This window comes from Hippocampus bargibanti, linkage group LG10 (assembly GCF_051943395.1).
Source record: "Hippocampus bargibanti isolate YZ-2025 linkage group LG10, ASM5194339v1, whole genome shotgun sequence".
In the NCBI taxonomy this organism is placed as follows: domain Eukaryota; kingdom Metazoa; phylum Chordata; class Actinopteri; order Syngnathiformes; family Syngnathidae; genus Hippocampus; species Hippocampus bargibanti.
In genome coordinates, this window is record NC_142743.1 from 14,654,324 (window position 1) to 14,675,881 (window position 21,558).

General features: G+C 42.0%; 3 protein-coding genes across 11 annotated transcripts in view; 2 read left to right on the top strand and 1 right to left on the bottom strand.

The window, feature by feature from the left end:
* Positions 1-5,737, bottom strand: part of marf1 (meiosis regulator and mRNA stability factor 1) — a 17,943-nt gene extending 12,206 nt beyond the window's left edge. Inside the window, exons 1-11 of one of the 5 annotated variants that reach the window (XM_089005379.1) lie at positions 5,549-5,737; positions 4,937-5,146; positions 3,869-4,795; positions 3,643-3,793; positions 2,719-2,933; positions 2,525-2,642; positions 2,283-2,455; positions 1,512-1,982; positions 810-967; positions 508-669; positions 219-405 (exon numbers count right to left, since the gene is read on the bottom strand). In XM_089005379.1, coding sequence (XP_088861505.1) covers positions 219-405; positions 508-669; positions 810-967; positions 1,512-1,982; positions 2,283-2,455; positions 2,525-2,642; positions 2,719-2,933; positions 3,643-3,793; positions 3,869-4,786 — 2,553 coding nt within the window. In that variant the 5' untranslated portion in view covers positions 4,787-4,795; positions 4,937-5,146; positions 5,549-5,737. Of the gene's footprint in view, positions 1-218; positions 406-507; positions 670-809; positions 968-1,511; positions 2,025-2,282; positions 2,456-2,524; positions 2,643-2,718; positions 2,934-3,642; positions 3,794-3,868; positions 4,796-4,936; positions 5,147-5,548 lie in introns of all 5 variants that reach the window. The other 4 variants (XM_089005378.1, XM_089005381.1, XM_089005377.1 and 1 more) reach the window with 4 other exon arrangements.
* A 2,394-nt stretch (positions 5,738-8,131) lies between these two features.
* Positions 8,132-15,267, top strand: LOC148892585 (pannexin-1-like). 2 transcript variants are annotated; one of them, XM_089006855.1, is made up of 6 exons: positions 8,132-8,509; positions 12,626-12,747; positions 12,973-13,178; positions 13,449-13,953; positions 14,019-14,169; positions 14,243-15,267. In XM_089006855.1, exons 1-5 carry the CDS (start codon positions 8,329-8,331, stop codon positions 14,157-14,159), a joined length of 1,155 nt encoding a protein of 384 aa, XP_088862981.1. In that variant the 5' UTR covers positions 8,132-8,328; the 3' UTR covers positions 14,160-14,169; positions 14,243-15,267. The 2 variants fall into 2 exon arrangements, with proteins under 2 accessions (XP_088862981.1, XP_088862980.1); XM_089006854.1 differs by having other exon boundaries at positions 14,019-15,267.
* A 210-nt stretch (positions 15,268-15,477) lies between these two features.
* On the top strand, positions 15,478-21,383 carry LOC148892586 (nuclear distribution protein nudE homolog 1-like). 4 transcript variants are annotated; one of them, XM_089006857.1, is made up of 9 exons: positions 15,478-15,790; positions 16,188-16,311; positions 16,454-16,607; positions 16,879-17,027; positions 17,104-17,240; positions 17,871-18,047; positions 19,036-19,121; positions 19,200-19,354; positions 20,510-21,383. In XM_089006857.1, exons 2-9 carry the CDS (start codon positions 16,226-16,228, stop codon positions 20,601-20,603), a joined length of 1,038 nt encoding a protein of 345 aa, XP_088862983.1. In that variant the 5' UTR covers positions 15,478-15,790; positions 16,188-16,225; the 3' UTR covers positions 20,604-21,383. The 4 variants fall into 4 exon arrangements, with proteins under 4 accessions (XP_088862983.1, XP_088862984.1, XP_088862982.1 ...); XM_089006858.1 differs by lacking the exon at positions 15,478-15,790 and adding an exon at positions 15,795-15,852; XM_089006856.1 differs by lacking the exon at positions 15,478-15,790 and adding an exon at positions 15,811-16,080.
* The last annotated feature ends 175 nt before the right edge of the window (positions 21,384-21,558 follow it).

Consider the following 21,558-nt stretch of genomic DNA (forward strand, 5'->3'; position numbering starts at 1 on the left):
TGCTTGATTAGTTTTGCCTACAGTGAAATACTCAATTGCTATATTTGGATTTGCCTTTATTAGTCTTGCAGTGGAGACATTTTTGTAGATGACAACAACTTGTACTCTGTGAGTGTACTTTCTTAAAACTTCCTTCCTCAGAGCCTTGAAAGCCGTTGACTTTGCTGTCAGTTTAATACCGGAAATAGGTACTCTACTTCCAATAATGATGGACATACCCTGCCATATCGGAAAAAGGTGTCATGTAGAGTCTGCTGTAGCTCCTTGCGGGACATTCTATAGTCAAGGTTAGCCACCTGGATTTCAGCTCCATCTGAAAATGGCTCTGTTGGACTGTCTGGACAAGGGCTTCGAGGAGCAGCAAGCATGGGAGAAGAGCGACTAGAAAGGCAGGGTGATGAAGTCCTTTTGGAGGGAAAACAATTAACATTAGATCTGTATGGTGCACTGTCGGTTTAGATTTTTAGATTTGTTCCCAATCAGATTGTGCATATTCAATAAGATCACCTGGAAGAAGACCAAATACCCTGTGACAAGACAAGAGGGCTGAAGCTTCTATGCAGGTTCAGGTTGCTGAAAGCAGAAGGAGTGCTGATCTGAAACTCCATTGATCGTCTCACCCCTTCAACAGGAGACTCTGAGTTATTGCGAGGATTGGAAGCACCCCTTCTACATGGAAAAGGCCAAAACATTGAGTCTTGATCAATTGAAGTTTATTCTCCACTTATCAGGCATAAGAACTCATTGGAAATGAGTTACCAAATAAAACCTGACACTGCACACGAGTTATGTTGTCTTTCAATGTGTACCTTTTCTTGTGTAAGGTCTCTCCAGAAAAGCCAGGTTTGGAAAGTTGTTCCGACGATTCTATGTTACCATGACTATGAGGAGAGGAGGAGGAGGCTTGCTGTCCTGTATCTAGTTGCAGGAAACCAGGTTCAGGTTTTCTGTCTGCACTATTCAACTCCTGCATCAAACAGAGTGGAGTTTGGTGTTAACAGATACAGAATGAAGGTAAGAATGCATTGTTGGCATCAGCTCCCCCCCCCAAAAAAAGTATGGAACGGTTGTTTCCAGAAACATTAGTCGTCATCGATGAACACGTTTTCACATTGAGAAGCACTGCAAGCATGAGGTTCAGCAGTCAGAAAGCTAAATAGAGCACATGAAGCAGCGTTCGACAAAACACAAACAGGTCTCACACGCACATAAAAAGGAGTAAAATACAGTACATGCCAAACTTTCATTGAAGCTGTTTTTAGTTCAATTCACACATCAGTAGATTCCAACTGTTAAAAAACATGCAGATGACACACAGCCATGGCCACGAACATATGCCAATACATGCCACAACAGATGATTGATGTTCAGGAAGGAGCTACAAGTCGTTAGTCAAGCCAGCATTTAAGAAGACAGGGACGGGCAGGGAAAACCTGATGTGCACAGCAGCAACTACAGGGAGGGAGGGCAACAGAGGTGCATGTCGAGCAGGCACTGATGAGGCTGCTGACCTTTGTAGGAGCGCCACCCGGAGGCCCCGAACATCCCCTCTTGGGGCTGTAGGGCCTTTCAGGCAGGGGACGGGGAGTGTAGCATGGGCGTGTAACTCGCCGTGACCTCCTAGGCGACCTTGGCTTTTCCAGGGGGACAAAGGAGGAGAACGTGGCTACAGGACTGGTAGACATTGCGTCATGGTTTTGATTAGAGAGGGGCATTGCCTGAGGCAAGGGAAAATGATGGGACTGAGACGGAGGGTCACGGTCAAAACATGCATCGTCTCTAGGCCGAGGAGAGACAGAGAGGCTGATTCGATGGCCAAATACATCCTCGTTTTCCATTCGCTTGCAGGCACGTGATGCTGCCTCTGCGCTGCCAAAACGGAGGACGGCTGTGCCATGGGACATTCCCAGCACTTTGCCACCACAGTTGTCTGAGAGGCGGCGGAGCCTGACCTTCACAGCGTTCCACAGGCTCTTGTCACACTTGACCGGAAGGTTGTGCACATAGAGCAGGTTGTAACTGGGCTGAAGGAGGGGAGGAGAAGACAGCGGACCTGTCTAGATTTGTCAGATTTAAACTTAAATGTTGCTGTTGACCTCGTTTGTCAAACGAAATGGACGAGCTTTGAGCGGCTCATAATGTGACATGGTGTGAATTGAGGCTCAATTATGTAAAACAAATGTCCTCTCTCATCATGAGTAGTCTCCTTAGATTCAGGCCATCACTTGCCTTATTCAACACCAAACACCTGTTGTTCAAAACAGCACATTTTTAATGCCTACCTGCGTTTTGAGAGGCATGCGCGGAGGTAGGTCAGCTGTGATCTCTTGAAAAGACACATGAACGTGGGCGTGCTGCAGCAGCGCCTGTGATGCATGGTTACCATGGACCAGGATTACCTGGAAACCATGGCGGTGGCGCAGGTCGCTCAACTCACTTGCAAAGTTTACATCAGCTGTTGAAATTAAGAGATAACTATTGAAGAAATGAAGGAATGGTTACTGAGAATATGACCAGTACGCACATGATACAAGGACAACAGTTGCCGGTGCAGTGTGGGTCTCAGCAAAGCGCCGTAAACTCTGGCGGAGCTTGTCATCAGCAGCATTTTTAGCTGTGGCATTGATGTGTGCCACAGTAACCTGATGAAGAAAGGTGTGCTCTCATGGTGTTCTTCTAATCAAGCAGTGTTTTCCATGGTGATTTATGACAGGTTACCTGGCAGTTGTTGAGTTCTTGGATAACTGCTTTATTCTCCTTACTGATATCACACACGCACATGAACTCCGCCTCACGGTGGCCTTGGAAAAAACGGTTGCGTAGACGCTCCACCACAACTCCAGCAGATCTTCCACTTGGCACGCTGCAGTTCTCTATGTCCCAAAAGACGCCAACGGGGGGATTGTTCTCTGTACCACCATTTTCTTGTGAATCTGCCCCAGAGATAAAATGTGTCTCAAAAAAGATCTCTTTTAAAGACATGCAATACATTGCTCTTTAGCCAAAACATGGGCGAGATTGACAGAGTCAAGTGTTTCAATATTGTGAAGTAAACACCACTCGATGTTCCTTTTGCTCTGCATGTTTTATCCGCTCTAAAAACAAGCAAGCAACTGTGAAAACAAGCAACGTAGCACGATTGTGCAGTGTTTTTTTTATGTCTTACGTCACCTGTTTGAAGAATATAAATGTTTTATGATCTGTCTCGTGACACTTCAGTCGCAACACTTTTGAGTGCACTGCAATCCACCAATTTATGTACATAGGTGGACGTATTCAATACTGACAACTGTGATGTTTTTTTTTCCTACAAGTTTGTTAGGCTTTGAGATATTAAATATTTTAAATCAGGGGTGATTAAACTTTTTCCTGAAAACCACATGCAAAAAAGAAACTCAAATTACTTTAATTTATAAAACATGCTAAATACAACTGTATATTGTTTACATAGTACTGGTTGCTTTGAAAATCTACTACATCAGAGGTTACCATTAAAGTTGACAAGGCTATGGGTTTAAGATTTTGCGGCAGCCAGGGAGTCCTGCATCCCACTGGATTAGAGTCACTCAACAGTAGTTGCTGTTAATTAAAAAAAGACACTCAGCTTTCAGTTATGAAGCATGAAATAAAAAGTGCACTAACCAAACTTCTGGACAGTTTTGCCCTGACTGAGCGCCACATTTTTAGATGAGGTGCCACAGCCGTTACAAACAGGTGTAGAGACTGGAGCTGTTTGAGAAACTGGAATATGTGTCCACACTTTTTCTGACTTGGACACAAAACCATTCAGGGGCTGCAAATAAATGTAAACACACACACACATGCGTCAGGATATAATGACACACACCAATAAAAAGACACAATTTACCTTAAGTAAGTGATGTTCAAGAAATAACCAGTGTTGAACGTCACCAACCTTCAACAAGCATTCCTGGCAGTAGTGTGCCCCCTTCATAGAAACTGTTTGCTCATCATTTAGGTGCATAGGATTAGAGTAGAGAACTGACATGGATGTGGTGTTGATAGTACTAGTAGGGTGATCACAAAGTGCTGCACTTGTCTGGGTTCTTCTGACCATGGGACTGCAGTCCATACCACAGAAATAATGGTCAGAAGATGCCAGGCAAGAGCCATGTAGAGGAGCGTGAACTGCAGAAAAGGGCTGGAGTGAAGAAGCCAAAAGGGGGTGAGGAGGGAAAGACACTGGGTTGATAGGAAGAGCGTCAGCTGGCTGGGTGTTAGAAAGCCCTGGGCAACACTGCACGTGTTGCTGTGCTGAGATGGGCTGGGAGTTGGTAACTGAAGAGCGGCTCTGAGGTGTGCATCCACAACTGAACAGCGGGTCATAAGCATCATCTTTCGGTCCACAGCTCTTCCCATGTTTGTACTGAATAAAAGATGAGACGACAGAGCAAGGCCCAGATCTGCCAGTTTCACAGCTATTGTAGATGGGTGTTGTCAATGAGTCGGAAGCTGCATAATGTGGTATAAAACTACCTAAACTGCAACCAGCAACACCTCCACCATCTAATAATCCATAGCCCTCCGTGATACAGTAATCACAGTAGGCGCATACGCTTACTTTGGGGCTAGGCCCCTCTTGCTGCTGCTGCAGTGGAGGTGGTTTTTGATCGTGATCTTGTGTAAACTGGGTAGAAAGCAAATGAGAAGGAGACAAATGGAGAGGGGTTAAAGGGAAGAGCGGAGATGGTTTGGAGGATGAAGCATGGTGCATAGGGGGAGGAGGAACATCCTTCAATTCCAGCACTGTTTTCTTGCTGTCCATGTCATTGCCCTATAAGGGAGGATAATATTACATTTACAGTTATGCTGTACTTTGGCAAACGGGGGGTTTCAAGAATACATTATTTTCAAAAACAGTGGTACTTTCTGTACTTCTGAATCGTACGCAAGTAGGTAACTACATGCTGGATACCTTTTGTTCGTTTCAGTAGGGACACGTGTATCATTGGTTGTAAAGCACTCTTTAACTTTCCAGAAAAGCGTCAAGGCTTCTTTTTTAGGATGTCCGATCCACGGGGAGGGTTTTCAGCTGCATACGGATCTCTCCTTTCCCAGTTCTTCCATCATTCAACCTCAAGAGGCCTATCACCATACCTGGATCTTCCTCCTCTCTCATGCTTTCCTAATGAAAGAATCGAAAATTGGCTAAAAATTCACCGACAGCGCAAATCGACGGCACTTAAACATTTAACAAATATTGTGCATGTCACACTTTTAATCGATCACGTGGACGGTGTTTGGGGCGATATATGACTTTAGTAAATACGTGGTTTGCGCGTAAAGTAGCAAATTGAATTGCGCTTGTCCTTCTGCCTGGACTTGATATTTTAGAATTAGCTAACGTAAGTGATGAAGCCCAGCCACGCGTCACGTTAACAGTTTTATTCTTTACCGTTTCGTTTGAGCTAACGATGCTAGCTTTGTTATCGACTATCACCGCTTGGCGCGCTTCCTGTTTCATGTTGTTATTCATCGTAGCACGACCGCAACGACCATTCGGCAACGGCGGTGTCAATCTGAATACCTGATAAAGTTCAATCTTTCTCAGGTAGATAACTCCATTCCTGCCAGCCTCCAAATCGAAACCCCGCACCTTTTTGTAACTAACCTCTACCAGAAAGCACTCGAAACCGTCGCAAATTCGTTCACAAACACCTTGAGTGATGGGAATTTAGGCTCTTTTCAGAGAGCCGGTTCTTTTGGCTCGGCTCACTAAAAAGATCTGGCTCTTTTGGCTCCCAATTGGCTCCTCTGTTTTGTTTTTTTTTGTTGCTTAAATAAATTAACACTTGTATACCCAAACGCAGGGGTTGGGAACCTATGGCTCGCGAGCCATACATGGCTCTTTTGATGATTGCATCTGGCTCACCGATATAACTAAATACATATTCTCGCTTTTTCGCCGTTCATTTGCTGTTGGGGCTGCAGTTGGCGGAAAGCGCAATTTTGATTGGATGATACTGGCAGTCATGTTGAAACAGGTAAACGCCCCTTTAAATGAGCCCGACGAGTACACTTCAGCTTGAATGCACCGGAGGATTCGCCTTTGAGGAGAGAAAAGGTTCTCGTTTGTGTTTGCGTGCAATGAAACAATACCATCGATGAAACAGTCGAATGTCAGTGACATTTTAACAAGCCCCATGTTAACGTTAGCATCAATATACTTATACGAGAAGTATATTGCTGGTAGCAAGTGTGGAAGCTTATGAGCCGTGTGCAGGCTAGCGAGCAGTAACTTCGCCCATGGACCCGGCAAGTTGAATTTCAGTTGGATCGTTTGGCTGGATTTTTACCAATCACGAGGAACGGAAACCATTCATGTTAACGGTGAGTACTATCACAAAGTTATTTTAAATAATACATTCTGACATTTTGTTGAAAAGTGGCCGTGCGTGCATGCTTGTTTGCGTGTGTGTGCGCGCGCTTTCGTGTGTGTGGCTCTCACTGAAAAACATTTCTAAATATTTTACTTTTATGGCTCTCTTCGTCAAAAGGTTCCAGACTCCTGTCCTAACGCCTCCTCCCCCCTTTTTTCACTGCTGCGTGTGTCTGTAATTCTCCCCTCCCTCCTCTACCTCGGATATCAACCAATCACGTGCGGCTTTAACCATAGACCGGGGACGAGGAATAGAGGACAAAAAAAATCGGCTGCCATTGTCAGCTCCTTCTTCGGAGCCGGCTCTCCTCGTTCACTTCAGAGATCCGGCTCTAAGAATCAGCTTGTTCGTTTGTATTCAAAGTTTGAATACAAACGTTAACGACAGGCGGACACACGGACGGACAGGCTGTCAAACTTTAATATCTTATTTTAATTCTTTCAAACCAAAGGAAAAAAATGCGATTGATTTCATTGATCAGATTGTTTGAGGAAATATCATTTTAAATTATAATCAAATGTGTCTTTAACAATCACTTGCCACAACTACATAATATACTTTATGACAACCTTCATGAAGACGGATATTCACCTCTTTGTTCACTTCATCCCTGGCATACTGCAGTCATTTTTTTCCCCTTGAGGTAGTTTTGGGTATGTTTTTTATTTTAAATCGTGCAATGTTGGGTGTAAATTATAAGTCGGAAATATTTCGGCAGATGCTGTAACTCAGAGGCCCGCAACGTGGTGGGTAGCCCCCAAAGACCACATGAGAAGCCTGCGAAGCCATTCAAAAATAGTCAATCATTGATGGGGCATTGTGATTTTATATGAATGATGTATAAGTCACCATTTGAAAATAGAAACAGTGGTGGAGTTTCGTAACAATAATACAATATAATACAATACGATACGATACGATACGATACGATACGATACGATACCATACCATACCACACCACACCACACCACACCATACCATACAATACAATACAATACAATACAATACAATACAATACAATACATATTGATTTATATAGCGCGTGAACAACAGCAGAAGCTGTAACAAATATTGATAATAGTGCTGGAGTCTATCCCGGCTGTCTTCACAGTACACCCTGAACTAATTACCAGCCAACCTATGGGCACACATTGAAAAACAAACTTTAGCATTCACACCTAGGGATGATTTAGAGTGGGCAAATAATTCAGAAAGCATTATTTTTGGCATGTTGGAGGAAACCAGATTACCCGGCGGGAACCAGACAGGTACAAGGAAAACATCCAAATGCCACACAGGAAGACAAGTGTCAGGAATCGAACCCATGACCTCTACGCTCTGAGGTACAAGAGCCAACAAGTTTATACCATGCCGTCGAGTGGGAATAATGAGGATGACAGTAAAGACAAAAAGTAGCATACGAATAAAAATGATGATGATTGTAAGAATAAGAATCATAAGAATAAAAATGATGATGATAGTAAGAATAAGAAGCATAAGAATAAGAATGGTGATGCAGCTGCTTTTGCTGCTGGTGATTACGATGATAGTAAGAATAAAAAGCATAATAATTTGGTGTTATAAAGATTAAAAACACATTTCTAGCTTCAAAATTTGTTAGAATATGTAGCTGTTTGCGCTAATCAGCAACTAAGTGGCTTTCAGCTTCAAAAGGGTTGGTGACCCCTGCTTTAAATAGTATTCGAATCTAGACGTCAGCTGGTGAAAACTAGCGCTCCTGGTGTCTGGTGTGGCTGCCACAATCGGGGGACAGCAGGTTCGACCATCATTACACCGGTGAATGGAGATGCGTGAACAATAGCAGCTCATAGTTCTATGCCATTTTGATTTAATTCGTCTTTACTCAGACACATTATTGTAACTAGCGCTACTTTTTCTCATCTATTTTTTATCGTCTCTGTGCGCCATGGCGATTGCCCACGTAGCTACAGAATACGTTTTTTCGGACTTTTTGTTGAAGGACCCTACGGATGCAAAATACAAAGGAATGCGACTGGAGCTAGCCGCGGACAAAATTGTGACGTTCCTGGCTGTGGGACTACCTTTGTTTCTCATCTCCCTCGCGTTTGCTCAGGAGGTTTCAGTGGGTAAGCACCTCGGAAAACGCGTCCGTGTCTCGATTCCGGCGTTGTAGTGGTAATTTTATAATTAACGGTGTTCACTTGTATCACGTGTACTGCTATTTGTAAGGATTGCTTTGCAAACTTGCGGGTTTCCGATGCTCCAGACATGCAAAACAGGATGAGCTGCAAACAGATGTCAAAACGGGGTGTGGGGGTAGTACTCCCATCTGGTACTCATGTTTCTGAAAAGCTAAATGTGTTGAAATATTGTATAACATAATGATATTGGCTACATGTTGAAATTTATTTTACACGTTAACCCCTCCCAAGAAGAAAAAATAGTAAAGTGGAGCCGCTCCATCATAGATCTGTAAATGTTTCTGAAATTAAATGAAACCAAAAAATATCATCGACGCATATTGTGTTGCGTATAGTAATGCAAATTAAAACATTTGCTTGTCTTTATAGAGGTTTGAAAGTCATCCTAGTGCTCCACCCTTTTCCTTAAATCACGCCCAGACAGGAGGAGCTTTACGGGTTTCGGCTGTCGCATGTCCCAGCCTGAGTCGAGAAGAGACTTGAAGTGTAACACGTCGATTGTATAAACAAGTAATTCATTTCCATACGCGAATGAGGTGTTCAATCCCATTCATTTTGAAATGTGCAACGTGCATTGCAAATGGAGTTAATTTAGAAGATAATCTAAACAGCATTGCAGTTCTGGGTGGCCTATGTAATTAATTACTTAATTAATCGTATGTCTTCATTTTACCAATGCATTTTAACAAATGTATGGTAATTGTATTCCAGCTCTGTTGGACAAGACCTGTTTTTGCTGCCACATTTCGTCAAAGCTGGCCAATAATATACTGTATTTGATATGGAAAAAAATGAGTGCCCTGACCTCAGTCTTACCATACTTGGTCAATTTTTCCTCATTGAATGGACATAATATCCCACAAACACATGCCACTGTCTTCAATAAGTCTTCCTCGAAGATTGGAAGCTCAAAAGTGGAGACAAACTCTATAATTTTAATGGTAAGGTGAGGCAATAATTGTATTTATATTTAATTTTTGTGTGTGCTCAGACATCATAGCAATGTGACTGGAAACAGCAATACCATGGTTTGTGTATTTCAGATACTGAGTCAGTATAGATTTGTATGTAGTACTAGGCTTGATGTTCTTACACTTTCTCTCTTGGTTTGAGACTGGAGTGCAATTTTATATTTTTTGTTGCCTAAACCAAGTTCTCAGCAGAGACTATAACTGTGTAGATTTCAGTGGCGGGCCATCCTTGTCAACACTAGGCCTTCAGTAGTGCTACGTCTGAATCAATCCACAACTGCGAGTATGGTTTGATTGACGACACGTCGACTAGAGGATGCCGTTAGGCAGGAAATAACTTGAAGAAACCTGTGACTTGAAGAAATACTGTCATTAAACTTAGAATTTTTACTATGAATGTGTGGATTCATCATAACCTACAAGGTTATGATGAATTGCAATATTATTTACTATTTTTGCTAGCTTCAGAGCTGTCCAAACTTTCAGAATCAGAATCAGAATCAGAATACCTTTATTCGTCCCGCAATGGGGAAATTTGCAGTCCACAGCAGCAATTGAAGAGGGATGGGGTTGGGGTGGGAGTGAAAGGATAGAAAACAAGATATTCTAAGCATAACAAAATAAAAATGTCAACTGTATACTGTGCAAATGTAGATGTGCAAAAACCGTTCTATAAACAAGACTGTACATAGTGCAGAATCAAGAGATGCATTAAGATATATTGCAACAACCCATATTTACAAGTGTCCAGTTTTTTTTTTTTTTTTGTTGTTTTTTTTTTTTTTTTCACATGTGATCATTGGGAATTGTGAAGCCTGACAGCAGTCGGTAGGAACGAGCGGCGGTACCTCTCCTTCTTGCAGCGCGGGTGTAATAGTCTCTGGCTAAAGGAGCTACCCAGAGCTGTCAGGATGGGCAGGAGGGGGTGGGAGGGGCTGACCGTCATAGCTTTTAGTTTAGCTAGCGTCCGTCTGTTGCCCACCTCCTCAAGAGAGTCCAGCGAGCAGCCCACGACAGAACTGGCCCGCTTGACAAAGCGCTCCAGTCTTTTTCTGTCCCGGGTGGTGATGCTGCCTGACCAGCAGACAATGCCATAGTGGATGGCTGATGCCACCACAGAGTCATAGAAAGTCTTTAGGAGTGACCCCTGAACTCCAAAAGACCTCAGTTTCCTGAGGAGGAAGAGGCGACTCTGTCCCTTTTTGATTAGGGCATCCGTGTTTGTTGTCCAGTCCAGTTTATTGTTGAGAGTAACACCCAGGTACTTGTAGGAGGTCACCCTCTCAATGTCCGAACCCTGGATGTTCAATGGTGCAGGTGACGATTGTTTTCTTAATTTCTTAATTATGTCCATCTATTCTTGACAAAACCGCTATTAAATCAACACAACAATATATTTGCTTAAGCAGCTCGCTACAGTTAGTGTGCTAGCTCTGGCCAGTATGCTCTTATCACTAGCAGCTAGTGATACTATGATTGGCTAGTGACTAGCCAATCATGTGACTAGCCAATCAGAGTTTGCGAAAACTCCGACATTTCCGGCACCTTCCAGCGGGCCTTGGGTTGCCAAGTCGGACTCTGATTGGTTGAAGCAACAGTTTAATCTGCATTGATTTTTATGCTCCAGGGCCCGCAGAACTGATAGTGAAGGTGTCCAGGTAGATTAGTGACCCTGGTAACTAACGATGTCTGAAATGTGAATGGTTAAATGCTTGAATACGAAACACATCTGGAAGCAGCAAAACAAGGGAAAAGCAATGAAAGGAAGCTGAAAGACAATTTGGAATTATTCAATAAAAATTCATGGACAAAATATAATAATAATAATAATAATAATAATCCATTTCATTTGTAAGCGCCTTTCAAAACTCAACATTAGTCTGTGATTCAGACATTTTTAGGCCACCAGAGAAGACCGTGCAGGCCATGACGGCCCACCACTGGTTGATTTATACCATCCATCTAAAGTATCTTGTAGACTGCTCTCCTGTTCATGGTCACAGAATAGCTGGAATCCATTCAAGGTGATTTGAGGAAGGGCTGACTATTGAAAGTATTGAAATGAAGTAACATGGATTATTTTTTAAATTATTATTATTTTCTAAGAAGATGGTGCTTTTCATTAGTCTCAAGTAAAGTGATGGCTCATTTGCAACCAACTTGTCAGGCTGTTGTCATACTTGCTTTCTGGGTCATCTTCAGAAAAAAACTCCATTTGTTCTCCCTCCATACAAGAGTTACAAGGGAGGGGAAAATAATGCTAAGCAGTTTTGTCACAAATTTTGCCTTTGCAAGGATAGCTGTGCTTCATAATATGAAAGAGAAAATAATTTAACATGTTTAATAATGGGAAAGGTTTTAGTAGTATTGGACTGCACTGAATTATAATGTGAGCTGGGAAAGAAAAACCTTTCAGATTCCCTTTCAGTATGCGCCAGTCCAGTTCAAAACCATTGCACAGCAAAGTAATAAATCTAGTTATAAATAAAGCACCTTATTTCGGCTTGAGGAGCCCGTGATAAAAAAAAGGATCGTCAACGAAGAGCGCCGATGCTTATGTGGCACTGTCGCGGCTTGGAATTGAAGCGGATTTATGTGGGACAGGAGATGTGAGACAATCTATTTTTGTCAATGGATGCCACAGCTTCGTATTTGCTTTCAACATTTAGCTTGTAGTCGACGTGCACATTCCAGGTTGCTTTGATCCTCTCCTCTTTCATCTAGAACTGCTTGAGTCACAACGAGGCTACAGCAAGTGCTGAAGATGAATGACTCTGTGTCTTTGTGTTGTCATATTATTTGTTATTTTTGTTTTTTCCCCCAAAATGGCGGCGCGTGAACACGCAGCGGCTCCTCTCCTGGCAAATTCGCGTTTTTGTGTTTATTATGTTTGTCAAAGTCATTATAAGTGCCTTGCACACTGGCTCGGAGAGGACAGTAATTTCATCTATGCTGTATGTCATGCATATTAGCCTATTTGACAATAAAGCTGACTTTGACTTCAGCTGGGTGTATAAATGGGATTTTTTTTTATGGACGAATTCAACTTCCTGATTCTATGGCCTTGCAGGTACACAAATCAGCTGCTTTGCTCCCACTAACTTCTCTTGGAGACAAGCAGCGTATGTGGATTCATTTTGCTGGGCAGCAGTACAACAACAAGATGACGGTTCACCATTATGGCTTCACAAGGTACAGTACCAGCCTTCTATACAACATTCACAAGAACAAAAGAATCACCATTGCTGCACCTCTTTATGCTACAACTATTAGAGGATGTCCATTTCTTGTAACAGTATGAAAAGGCTCACGATTGCCTTTACTTGAAGACATGCTAAACCCAGAATTGTTCCATCATGACTCTGAAATGTTGATTATATCTGCTGTCTTTCTCTCTCTATATATATATTTCTGTAGTTCTTTCCATATATCCTTCTCTCACTGGCCATCCTCGTGTACATCCCCGCGCTTTTCTGGCGCTTCACTGCAGCCCCACATCTTTCCTCGGATCTCAACTTCATAATGGAGGAGCTTGATCGATTTTATAATCGTGCCATCAAACTGGCAAAGAACTTGGCATCCTTGGATGCTAAGGATAAGGATGCTTCACAGGACACACAGAGGTGAACAACTTAATATTTCCATGTTATGTTATACAGTACTCGGTATGTTTGCATATGATTGCTGATGATTGTATGTTGTTACATGTTTTTATGTGAAAGGCACGTGTGCAATTTGATTGTGTTTTTCTGCAATGACAATAAAATGACACGTGAACATAAATATTAGAGAAGAGAAGATATATTTGCATGTAAGATATGCATGATTTTTCTCTTTGGTACAATTAAAAAAAAAAAGTCTGGTTTAAAACAATTTTTGTGTGGTCTTTGTAGCAATGCTCTGGAGCTGGCTGAGGGTTGTTTTAAATACCCTTTAGTTGAGCAGTACCTTAAGACCAAACGGTTCTCTCACCGCCTTGTCATCATGTACTTGGCATGCCGGGGCTTGACTCTACTCATCCTGCTGCTCGCCTGCCTCTACCTGGGATACTACATCCGCCTGGCCTCCCTTACGGATGAATTTCCTTGTGACCTGCGCACAGGGGTGCTGACCAATGACAGCAGGGTACCCTCAGCAGTCCAGTGTAAGCTTGTGGCAGTGGGAGTCTTCCGGCTTCTAAGCTACATCAACCTCGGCGTATATGTTCTGCTTGCCCCACTGGTGGTGTATGCCGCTGTTGGACCTGCACGTCAGAGTTCCAACTTCCTCCGGCCTTATGAGATGCTGCCAGGCTTTGGAGCTTTGGGGGTCATCACTCCCTTCTACAATGACCTCAGCATATATCTGCTCTTTCTACAGGAAAACTTGAGTGAACTGAAATCTTTCAAGTGCCTGCAGGTGAGTCAATTTGGAACAACAATAATTATTTAAAGTTGAACTCATTTCACACGCTCACTTAACAGGTGCTCGAGTTATTGCAAGAAGCTGCTGAGGAGGGCTTTGATACCATGTGCCTACTGCGAACTCTAGGCCAGGTGAAGACAGATGTGTTGGATAGTAAGAAGGCATGCCCTCGAAACAAATGTAAAGAAGCGGCCTCATAATTCAATTAAGGTACAGACGAGATTTCAGTATGAGTCCACATTCTCAAGGTACAAGATATTAACGTATCGCTTTGTACTCTAAGGTAGAGCCGTGTCTACCTCATTAACCAAGTCCTGCTGCGAACAACAACTGACCTGATCTCTGCTGTTGGTTTGAAATGTGATGAGTGTAAAATAACTCAGCGTTGTATTTTCATCTCTTAGAATTACTTGAATTGATTACTGCATTCTCGTTACATTATTTTCCATTATTCACACCAAATTCATGATGAGAAACAGCCATCAATGACATTTGCAATAGAACTATTACATCATACACTACCTCCGGCGACAGAGTAACCTAGAGCTTTATATGACTGCCCCACATTGCAGAGGTTTGGTGCTCGGTTCAGGCCTTGATGTCGCAAAACACAAAAGAGCTTTGAAGTAATTATCATCATCTAAACATGCCAGCTTGTACATTAATTTGGTTGGTTTTGAAAAGTTTCTTATTTTTTTTAAGTCACTTAAATGTTATTTACTGTAATACAACTGTCGATGAGAAGGTTTCTTCAGCCGTCATCTGTACAAAAGTGAAGGTTTCGTCAGCGAACTAAAGTTAGTTCGCTGACGAAGCCTCTTGGATAGGAGGCGAAACGTCCGAAACCTTCACTTTTGTACAGATGACGGCTGAAGAAACCTTCTCATCGATGGACCACTCCTGTACGACTGAGAGCTTACACAGATGTAATACAACTGTTGTAGAACATCAAATTGGTCTTAAAGTGTCCTTTATATGTTCAGTCTTTCTTATTTGTTGTAATCTAGACAGGGATGAAATCAAGATTGTTTTTAAATTTATTTTTCTAAGTACATTGCCTATGTTAATTAATGACATATTTTGCGTTTCTCTAGCAAATTTAAAAATGCCTTTTTAGCATTTGTGAATGTGAGCAAGACTCCTCGAACTAACTTTCCTGTATTTTATATGTTGTGTATTTTGTAGCTAAGAGCTCATGGCATTACTTGAATAATGATGTAGATTTTTTTATGTTTGGATCTTCTTTTCCTTTCGGCTTTTCCCTTCAAGGGGTCGCCACAGCGAATCAGTGTCCTCCATCTTCAGACCTGGTACGGTATTGGAATTATGGAAATGGCATGAGTTAAATGGACAGTTTATAATGGACGCTCAATAAAACTGTTATTCACTGTAATAATGTTTTCATTCTCAAATACTGTATATGAGAAAATATATGCTGTCTTTGACACATTTATTTGGTAATATATATACGTATGTGTGTGCCGTATAACTGTCGCATATAACCGTAACACTAACGGCGTCTTCTAACCTCGAAAGTGCCTCACAAAACATGCAAATAACGTTCTGAAATCCCGGTTCAAGATGTCGACAAGGCTTTCGTGTCCTCAACCAACCAAAGTCTCGCTTCGGAGTTTGTTCATAGAAGCTGCCCCGCCCCCAACAGCCTACGTCAGAACACCTCGTCCACTACAGATATAAAATGATTGGGTAGTCTCTCGTTGTTGCCTTCACCTCGACCAATAGTGCTTCCGATTACAAGCATTGTTTGTAATTGATTGGTTGCGGAATGAAACGGAAGGGTAGTTTTTGAGCTGGCGGCGAGGAGGCTAAAGTAAGTTGACTCGAGCTACACACATCACAAGAAAAAGTACACGAGAACTCTCAACCCGTGCTGTAAATAATCAATTTTAATGCATTTTGACAATTCTCTTGCATGCGGGTGACTATTTTAAACATAATCTTTTTTTAACCTTGGCGTGGCCTGATAGTTTAGCTTGATTACTGTACTTGCTAAGCCATAATGTTTACTTGTAATTTGAACAATCGTTTTCTATTGCAAACACTAGTCAACATTTCTCCATGTTTTACATTTGCTTTGTGTGTTAACCATGGCTCATTGAGGTAAATGTTATGTGGATATCTGGACTTCTATTAGCGTGTTAGCATCCGCAAACAGCAGTCTGGGTTTTGTGAGACAAAAACGTTTTTAAGCGTGTTGTGGGATGCAGTTTTTAGGTGGGACCCATACACCCGAGCACCCTAAGACATGGGTGATTCTACACCACGCAACTTTGCCACCCTACAAGAGGAGCTGGGCTTTTGGAAAGAGCAAGCGAATAGACACCAACAGAGGTATTTATACAAATCGCTAATCCCAATGCACACACCGCCTTTCATAGTTAACAATGTAATGGTTTTCTGATGCTGACTCACTCAAACCTTTTTAGTCTTCAACTTGAATTTGAAACTTGTTTTGAAAACGCGATGTCTTTAGGGCAGATGAAATTCAGGAAGAACTACAGGAGTTCCAGCAGATGAGTCGAGACTATGAAGCAGAGCTGGAAACTGAGCTAAAGCATTGTGAAGCTCGGAACAAGGAGATGCTACAAGACAACACCAGACTCCGCGTGGAACTGGAAAACATTAAGGTTTGATTGATACACGATAACTGGATTGGTTGATAACAGCTCTCGAAATGTTGTGAGTTGCAATTCTTTGTAGTAACAAGCTGTCATATGGTTGAATGAAGTTTTTTAACATGCTTTTGTTAGTTTGTTTTGTTTTCGTTTGGGCAAGGAATTTCTCCTTGGTTTTTTTATCTTCTCAAAATCCCTGCTGATTTTAAATGCAAAGAGATGCAACAAAATGCATTTGCAGGGATATGTTCATCATCATAGTATTTATTTTGGTTTGTGGCAGGAGAAATTTGAGAGTCAGTACACTGAGAATTTTAAGCATATCTCCAACTTGGAGGAAACTCTGGCAGAGACAACAGCAGTTAAAGATCACCTTCAGAAATATATCAGGGAACTAGAACAGTCCAACGATGACCTTGAGAGAACCAAAAGGTCAGTTCTTAAAACTCAATACTATAGGTTTACATCCATACACAGCACCATCATAATCATTTCAGTTCCTCCCCAGGGCTACCATCATGTCATTGGATGACTTTGAGCAGAGGATGAACCATGTCATAGAGAGGAATGCTTTTCTCGAAAGTGAGCTGGATGAGAAGGAGAACCTGCTTGAGTCTGTTCAGAGGCTCAAAGATGAAGCCAGAGGTAAACAGATGAGCTGCCTCAGTAGGCTTCAATTTCAACCTGATTAGATAAGATCCCTTGTCGTATAATGGCTGATGAAGTAGTCGCAATGAATGAAGAGTTTAAGTTGAATATACAGTGCGCTACACTCGCAACAGATTTGTTGGAAAAGCTTGCATTTTTTTCCCAGAGCAAGATGGAACAGATGAATGTTATTTCACTGACTAATATTAATTGCATAAATTTGAATATTTACCAATTGAGTTTTGAGCTTAGTCACAAAATTAATGAAACTTGTACAAGGTACCACAGAAAGGCCACCGAATTCCTTCAAGGTGACTGAGATATGGATAAAAATCATACTGGGTTCTTTGTTTACAGTCACACTCAGTCACAATCTTTGCCATCATCGATGGTTCACATCGGTGTTGGAATGACAAAGAAAATGTAAAACAAGTACAGTATTTATTCTTTTAGATGCCCACTGAGCTGAAGTCTCCTCGTACGAGATCTCCAAAGTTGCGTTGGACTCCAGGAAGTTTTTCACAAATTCCGAATTTGGCAAACATCAGAGGCGTTTGACTTGAAACTATCGAGTTTGCGCCATTGAGGCTGTTCCAACTTTCCTTTTTGATATTCTCTTTGATGCAGATCTTCGGCAAGAGCTGGCTGTGCGTCAGAAGGAAAGGCGGCCATCCAGCAGCACTGGCAAAGACTCTGATCGACCAGACCTTCCGTGCCCCCCTGCAAGCAACCCCACCACCCCAGTTAACCCGTCTAAGCCATCCAGCTCGTTTGCCACACCCCCTCCATCGAGCATCTGGCGAGGTGAATAGCCATACAGTGATACCTCGGCTTACAAACGCTTTAGCTAACAAACTTTTCGCCTTGCGAACCTTAAATTCGCAAGAATATAATCTTGGCATGCAAACTATTTTTCGGGAAACACACGGAGCGCCACAATGAGTGATGTGTCGTTCACGAACGAGCCGGTTCTTGGAGCTCCTGAAATGGCAAGCTGCCTTTTTCCCCTCTATTCCCCGCCACCAGTCTTCGGTTAAAGCCGCTCGTAATTGGTCAAGCTCTGTGGTAGAGGCGGGAGGGAACACATGCAGCAGTGAGCAGGGTGAGGGGTTACAGAAACACACACACACTCACACACGCGTGGGAGAAAACAAAAGTGAAATGGTAAGAAAATGGATAGAAAACAGTTAAATTTGGACTCATTTCAACTTTATTGATAGTTCAAAGGCAGAGTGTAGATTGCAAGGTTAAAATATCCTATCAATCATGCTCCACAAATAACGCGCACAAGCCATCTGTACAATTTGAAGACAACATACAAGCAAGGGAACCAGCTATTAATGAAGTTTCTAGTGTGTCTGCCTGTATCTGTTGCTGTTGCAATATCACAACTTCTAAGATGTACAACCCAGAGCTCCTTGAGACACTTTATGCAAAAAGCTATCCATTCCATCAACGACCATCACAAAGGTAAATAAAACAAATTTATTATACTGTACAGTTCATTTCTTTCATTACAATACCATAGCACATTTATTATACATAAAATAAGATATATTGTGTGTAGTTTTATGGCTTATTTAGTTGAAAATTGTGTTTTATGGGGACCTGGGAATGGATTATTCTCATTTTAATGGTTTGCTATGGGAAATTAATGTTTGGAATACACACTTTTTGCCTTACACACACTTTCTGGGAACCAATTAAGTTCGTAAGCCAAGGTATCACTGCACTTGTGTATTTCAAAAGAATTCATGATATGCTCATTTGTTTTGTGCTTTTCGTGTGTCAGGTGATGGTTTAACAGGTACACCTCTCACAACATCTGCAAGAATATCTGCACTGAACATTGTTGGGGAGCTGCTGAGAAAAGTTGGGGTAGGAGAAGCATTTTTCTCACTACTGCTGTACTGTGCCATGATGAAGATTGTGATTCATGCGTTTGTGGCATGTCAGAATCTGGAGTCCAAACTGGCCTCATGTCGAGACTTTGCGTACGACACATCGAGCACCCGATTGGTGCTGCCACCGGCGCGTGCTAGTCCATGTGGTCTGGATGGTGGTGCTGACATCCAAGCCACCAGCATGAGCCCTCCTCCACAGTATGACAGGTGAAAGGAATTTTTCTTTGTTCAATATTGCAATTGTCATTTAATATGCAATTGATTTTTTTCCAATGTGTTTTTCCATTCCAATCATTTAAAGGACAACCAACACCATTTTTTTGTTTCCTGACACCAGAAAAATGTTTAATAGCATCTAAAATACCCAAAACACGCAGGCTGATACTTTTAGTCAAATGCAAAACACCAATAAAAATGAGTTAAAGTGTCCCAAAACTACTTCAAAAGGACCCCGGAGGACCCCGGAGATGAGTTTCAGAAGGTCCCGCCCCCTTGTTCGTGACGTCACGCCAGGACGTCTTCGCCTTGCTCGAGAATCAAAACAATGGCTTCAGATTTGGAGAAGGTGCTTTCTCGTTACTCATCCAGTTATGAATATGATTCAAATAGTTCTGAAGAGGAAAGCATAAATGTTTGCAATCGATTAAAGAAGTCCTCCCGTATCAATTCGAGCCGTCAGGACTCTAATGTAGCGTCCCAGAAAATGCACAAGATGGCGCCCAAGCTCCGTTGGAAATGGGCTGATTTGTCTGCTGGGAATTTGTGTCAACTAGTATCAAATAGTAGTCTTGGTGCAACACACAAGGATTCACCATTGCGTTATTTATGTGTTTTCCTTCTAATTTCGCCATCAACACAAAGTTTTCAGACCAAACAAAGTACCCAAAATGCATTGTGTGTCTCTTTCTCGGTCAGGGGCATTCCAGACGTGACGTCACGTCAGGCATCGTCATCAACTCGATAGCAAGACTTCCTGAATATTCAGCGCAAGTCTTAAAACGTAAAATATAGCTATATCCGGTAGAATATTTGTAAAGTTCGCTCAGTAGAAGTGATTTTACAAATTATGGACACAACTTGTCCGGAGGCGTCGGTTGTCCTTTAATTCAAAAGAAAAATGCAACATAGAATGACATTTTCAAATAACATATTGTTGATTTGAATAAGATGATTTGTTCTGCCATAATTCCAGTGGTATCAAGGTCTGGCACTTCATGCGTGTTTTCAATCTCTCTGTGCTACAACACACTTGATTCAAATAATTAGCACGAGTGATAGCAAAGATGAAATATATGTTGCAATAAGAGCGGCGAATTGAAGATGAGGATGTCTTACACGTACTTGTGCTTGTCTTGTACGTAGTTTAGTGAAACGGTTAGAATTTGGACCAGCGCCGCCACGGGGTGTCTCTCAAGGTCCGCAGTCTCCACAAGGAGGAGTCAAGATGCTGCTGTGAGGAAGTCGCACCTCCTGTCAACTCCCTCCTCATCACAACTGAACTATGAACACTGAGCTCGTTGAACCTGAAGCCCAGTTTCTTTTGCTCCTCGCTCCAGATGATGGGTGGAATTCTGCTGCCTAAGACGCATTTGTATCATATCACACGGCATCCTGGGACGCAAAGCACCGCACACATTTGATGAGGAGCTATAAAGCAACGCTGTATTGACTTGCGGCCTGAACGTGAGGGATCACGACCATTGAACAAACGTCTCAAAAATGTCAGGGACCCTAATTTCAGGACCTAACAACAATACCAAGTTGCTGATTAAGTACAAACCAAAGCTGTGATAAGATAAGGGAAATATTTTTTTTCTTCAATATTTTAGTTTTGTTTTTAATATTTGAATTTTAATCTTTCGAACTCATCAACAGTGGCATCATTTAATTTGCATCTGTGTCATCCCACAGAGCTTGATTTTGGAGGTCATTTAGAAAAATAATCCTGTCAGGCTTTAGTTTTAAGCCAGTGCTGCTTTCCTCCACATTTTCTTGATCAGACATGACTTTTTAAAATTTTGATTAGCACACTCACTCTACTGAATGTAATATAATAGCTCTCTGATTGACTGTGGACTCATCATGTGGGGAGGAGGAAGAAAACAATAATTGATCAGGTTATTAGAGGCACTGTTTGTAGGATAAGTTGTGTATACTGGAAAACACTTGTACCTACTTTTTGGGGAGAGATTGTGAAACGGAATTAGAATGAATAAAGCTCTAATGTGGCTGTTTACCCCTTTTTCAGCAGTTTGTTGTTACACTGGAGTCTTTGGTGTGACCTTAGTAATAATTTGTGCTGTGACCACTCTAAAGTACTCGACTGTTGCGTTCGGTTCCCTGGTGATTTGTATTCATTCATCCGATGCACTGCATCAAAACCATCTACGCTTTCGGTTTGCTTTATTTAT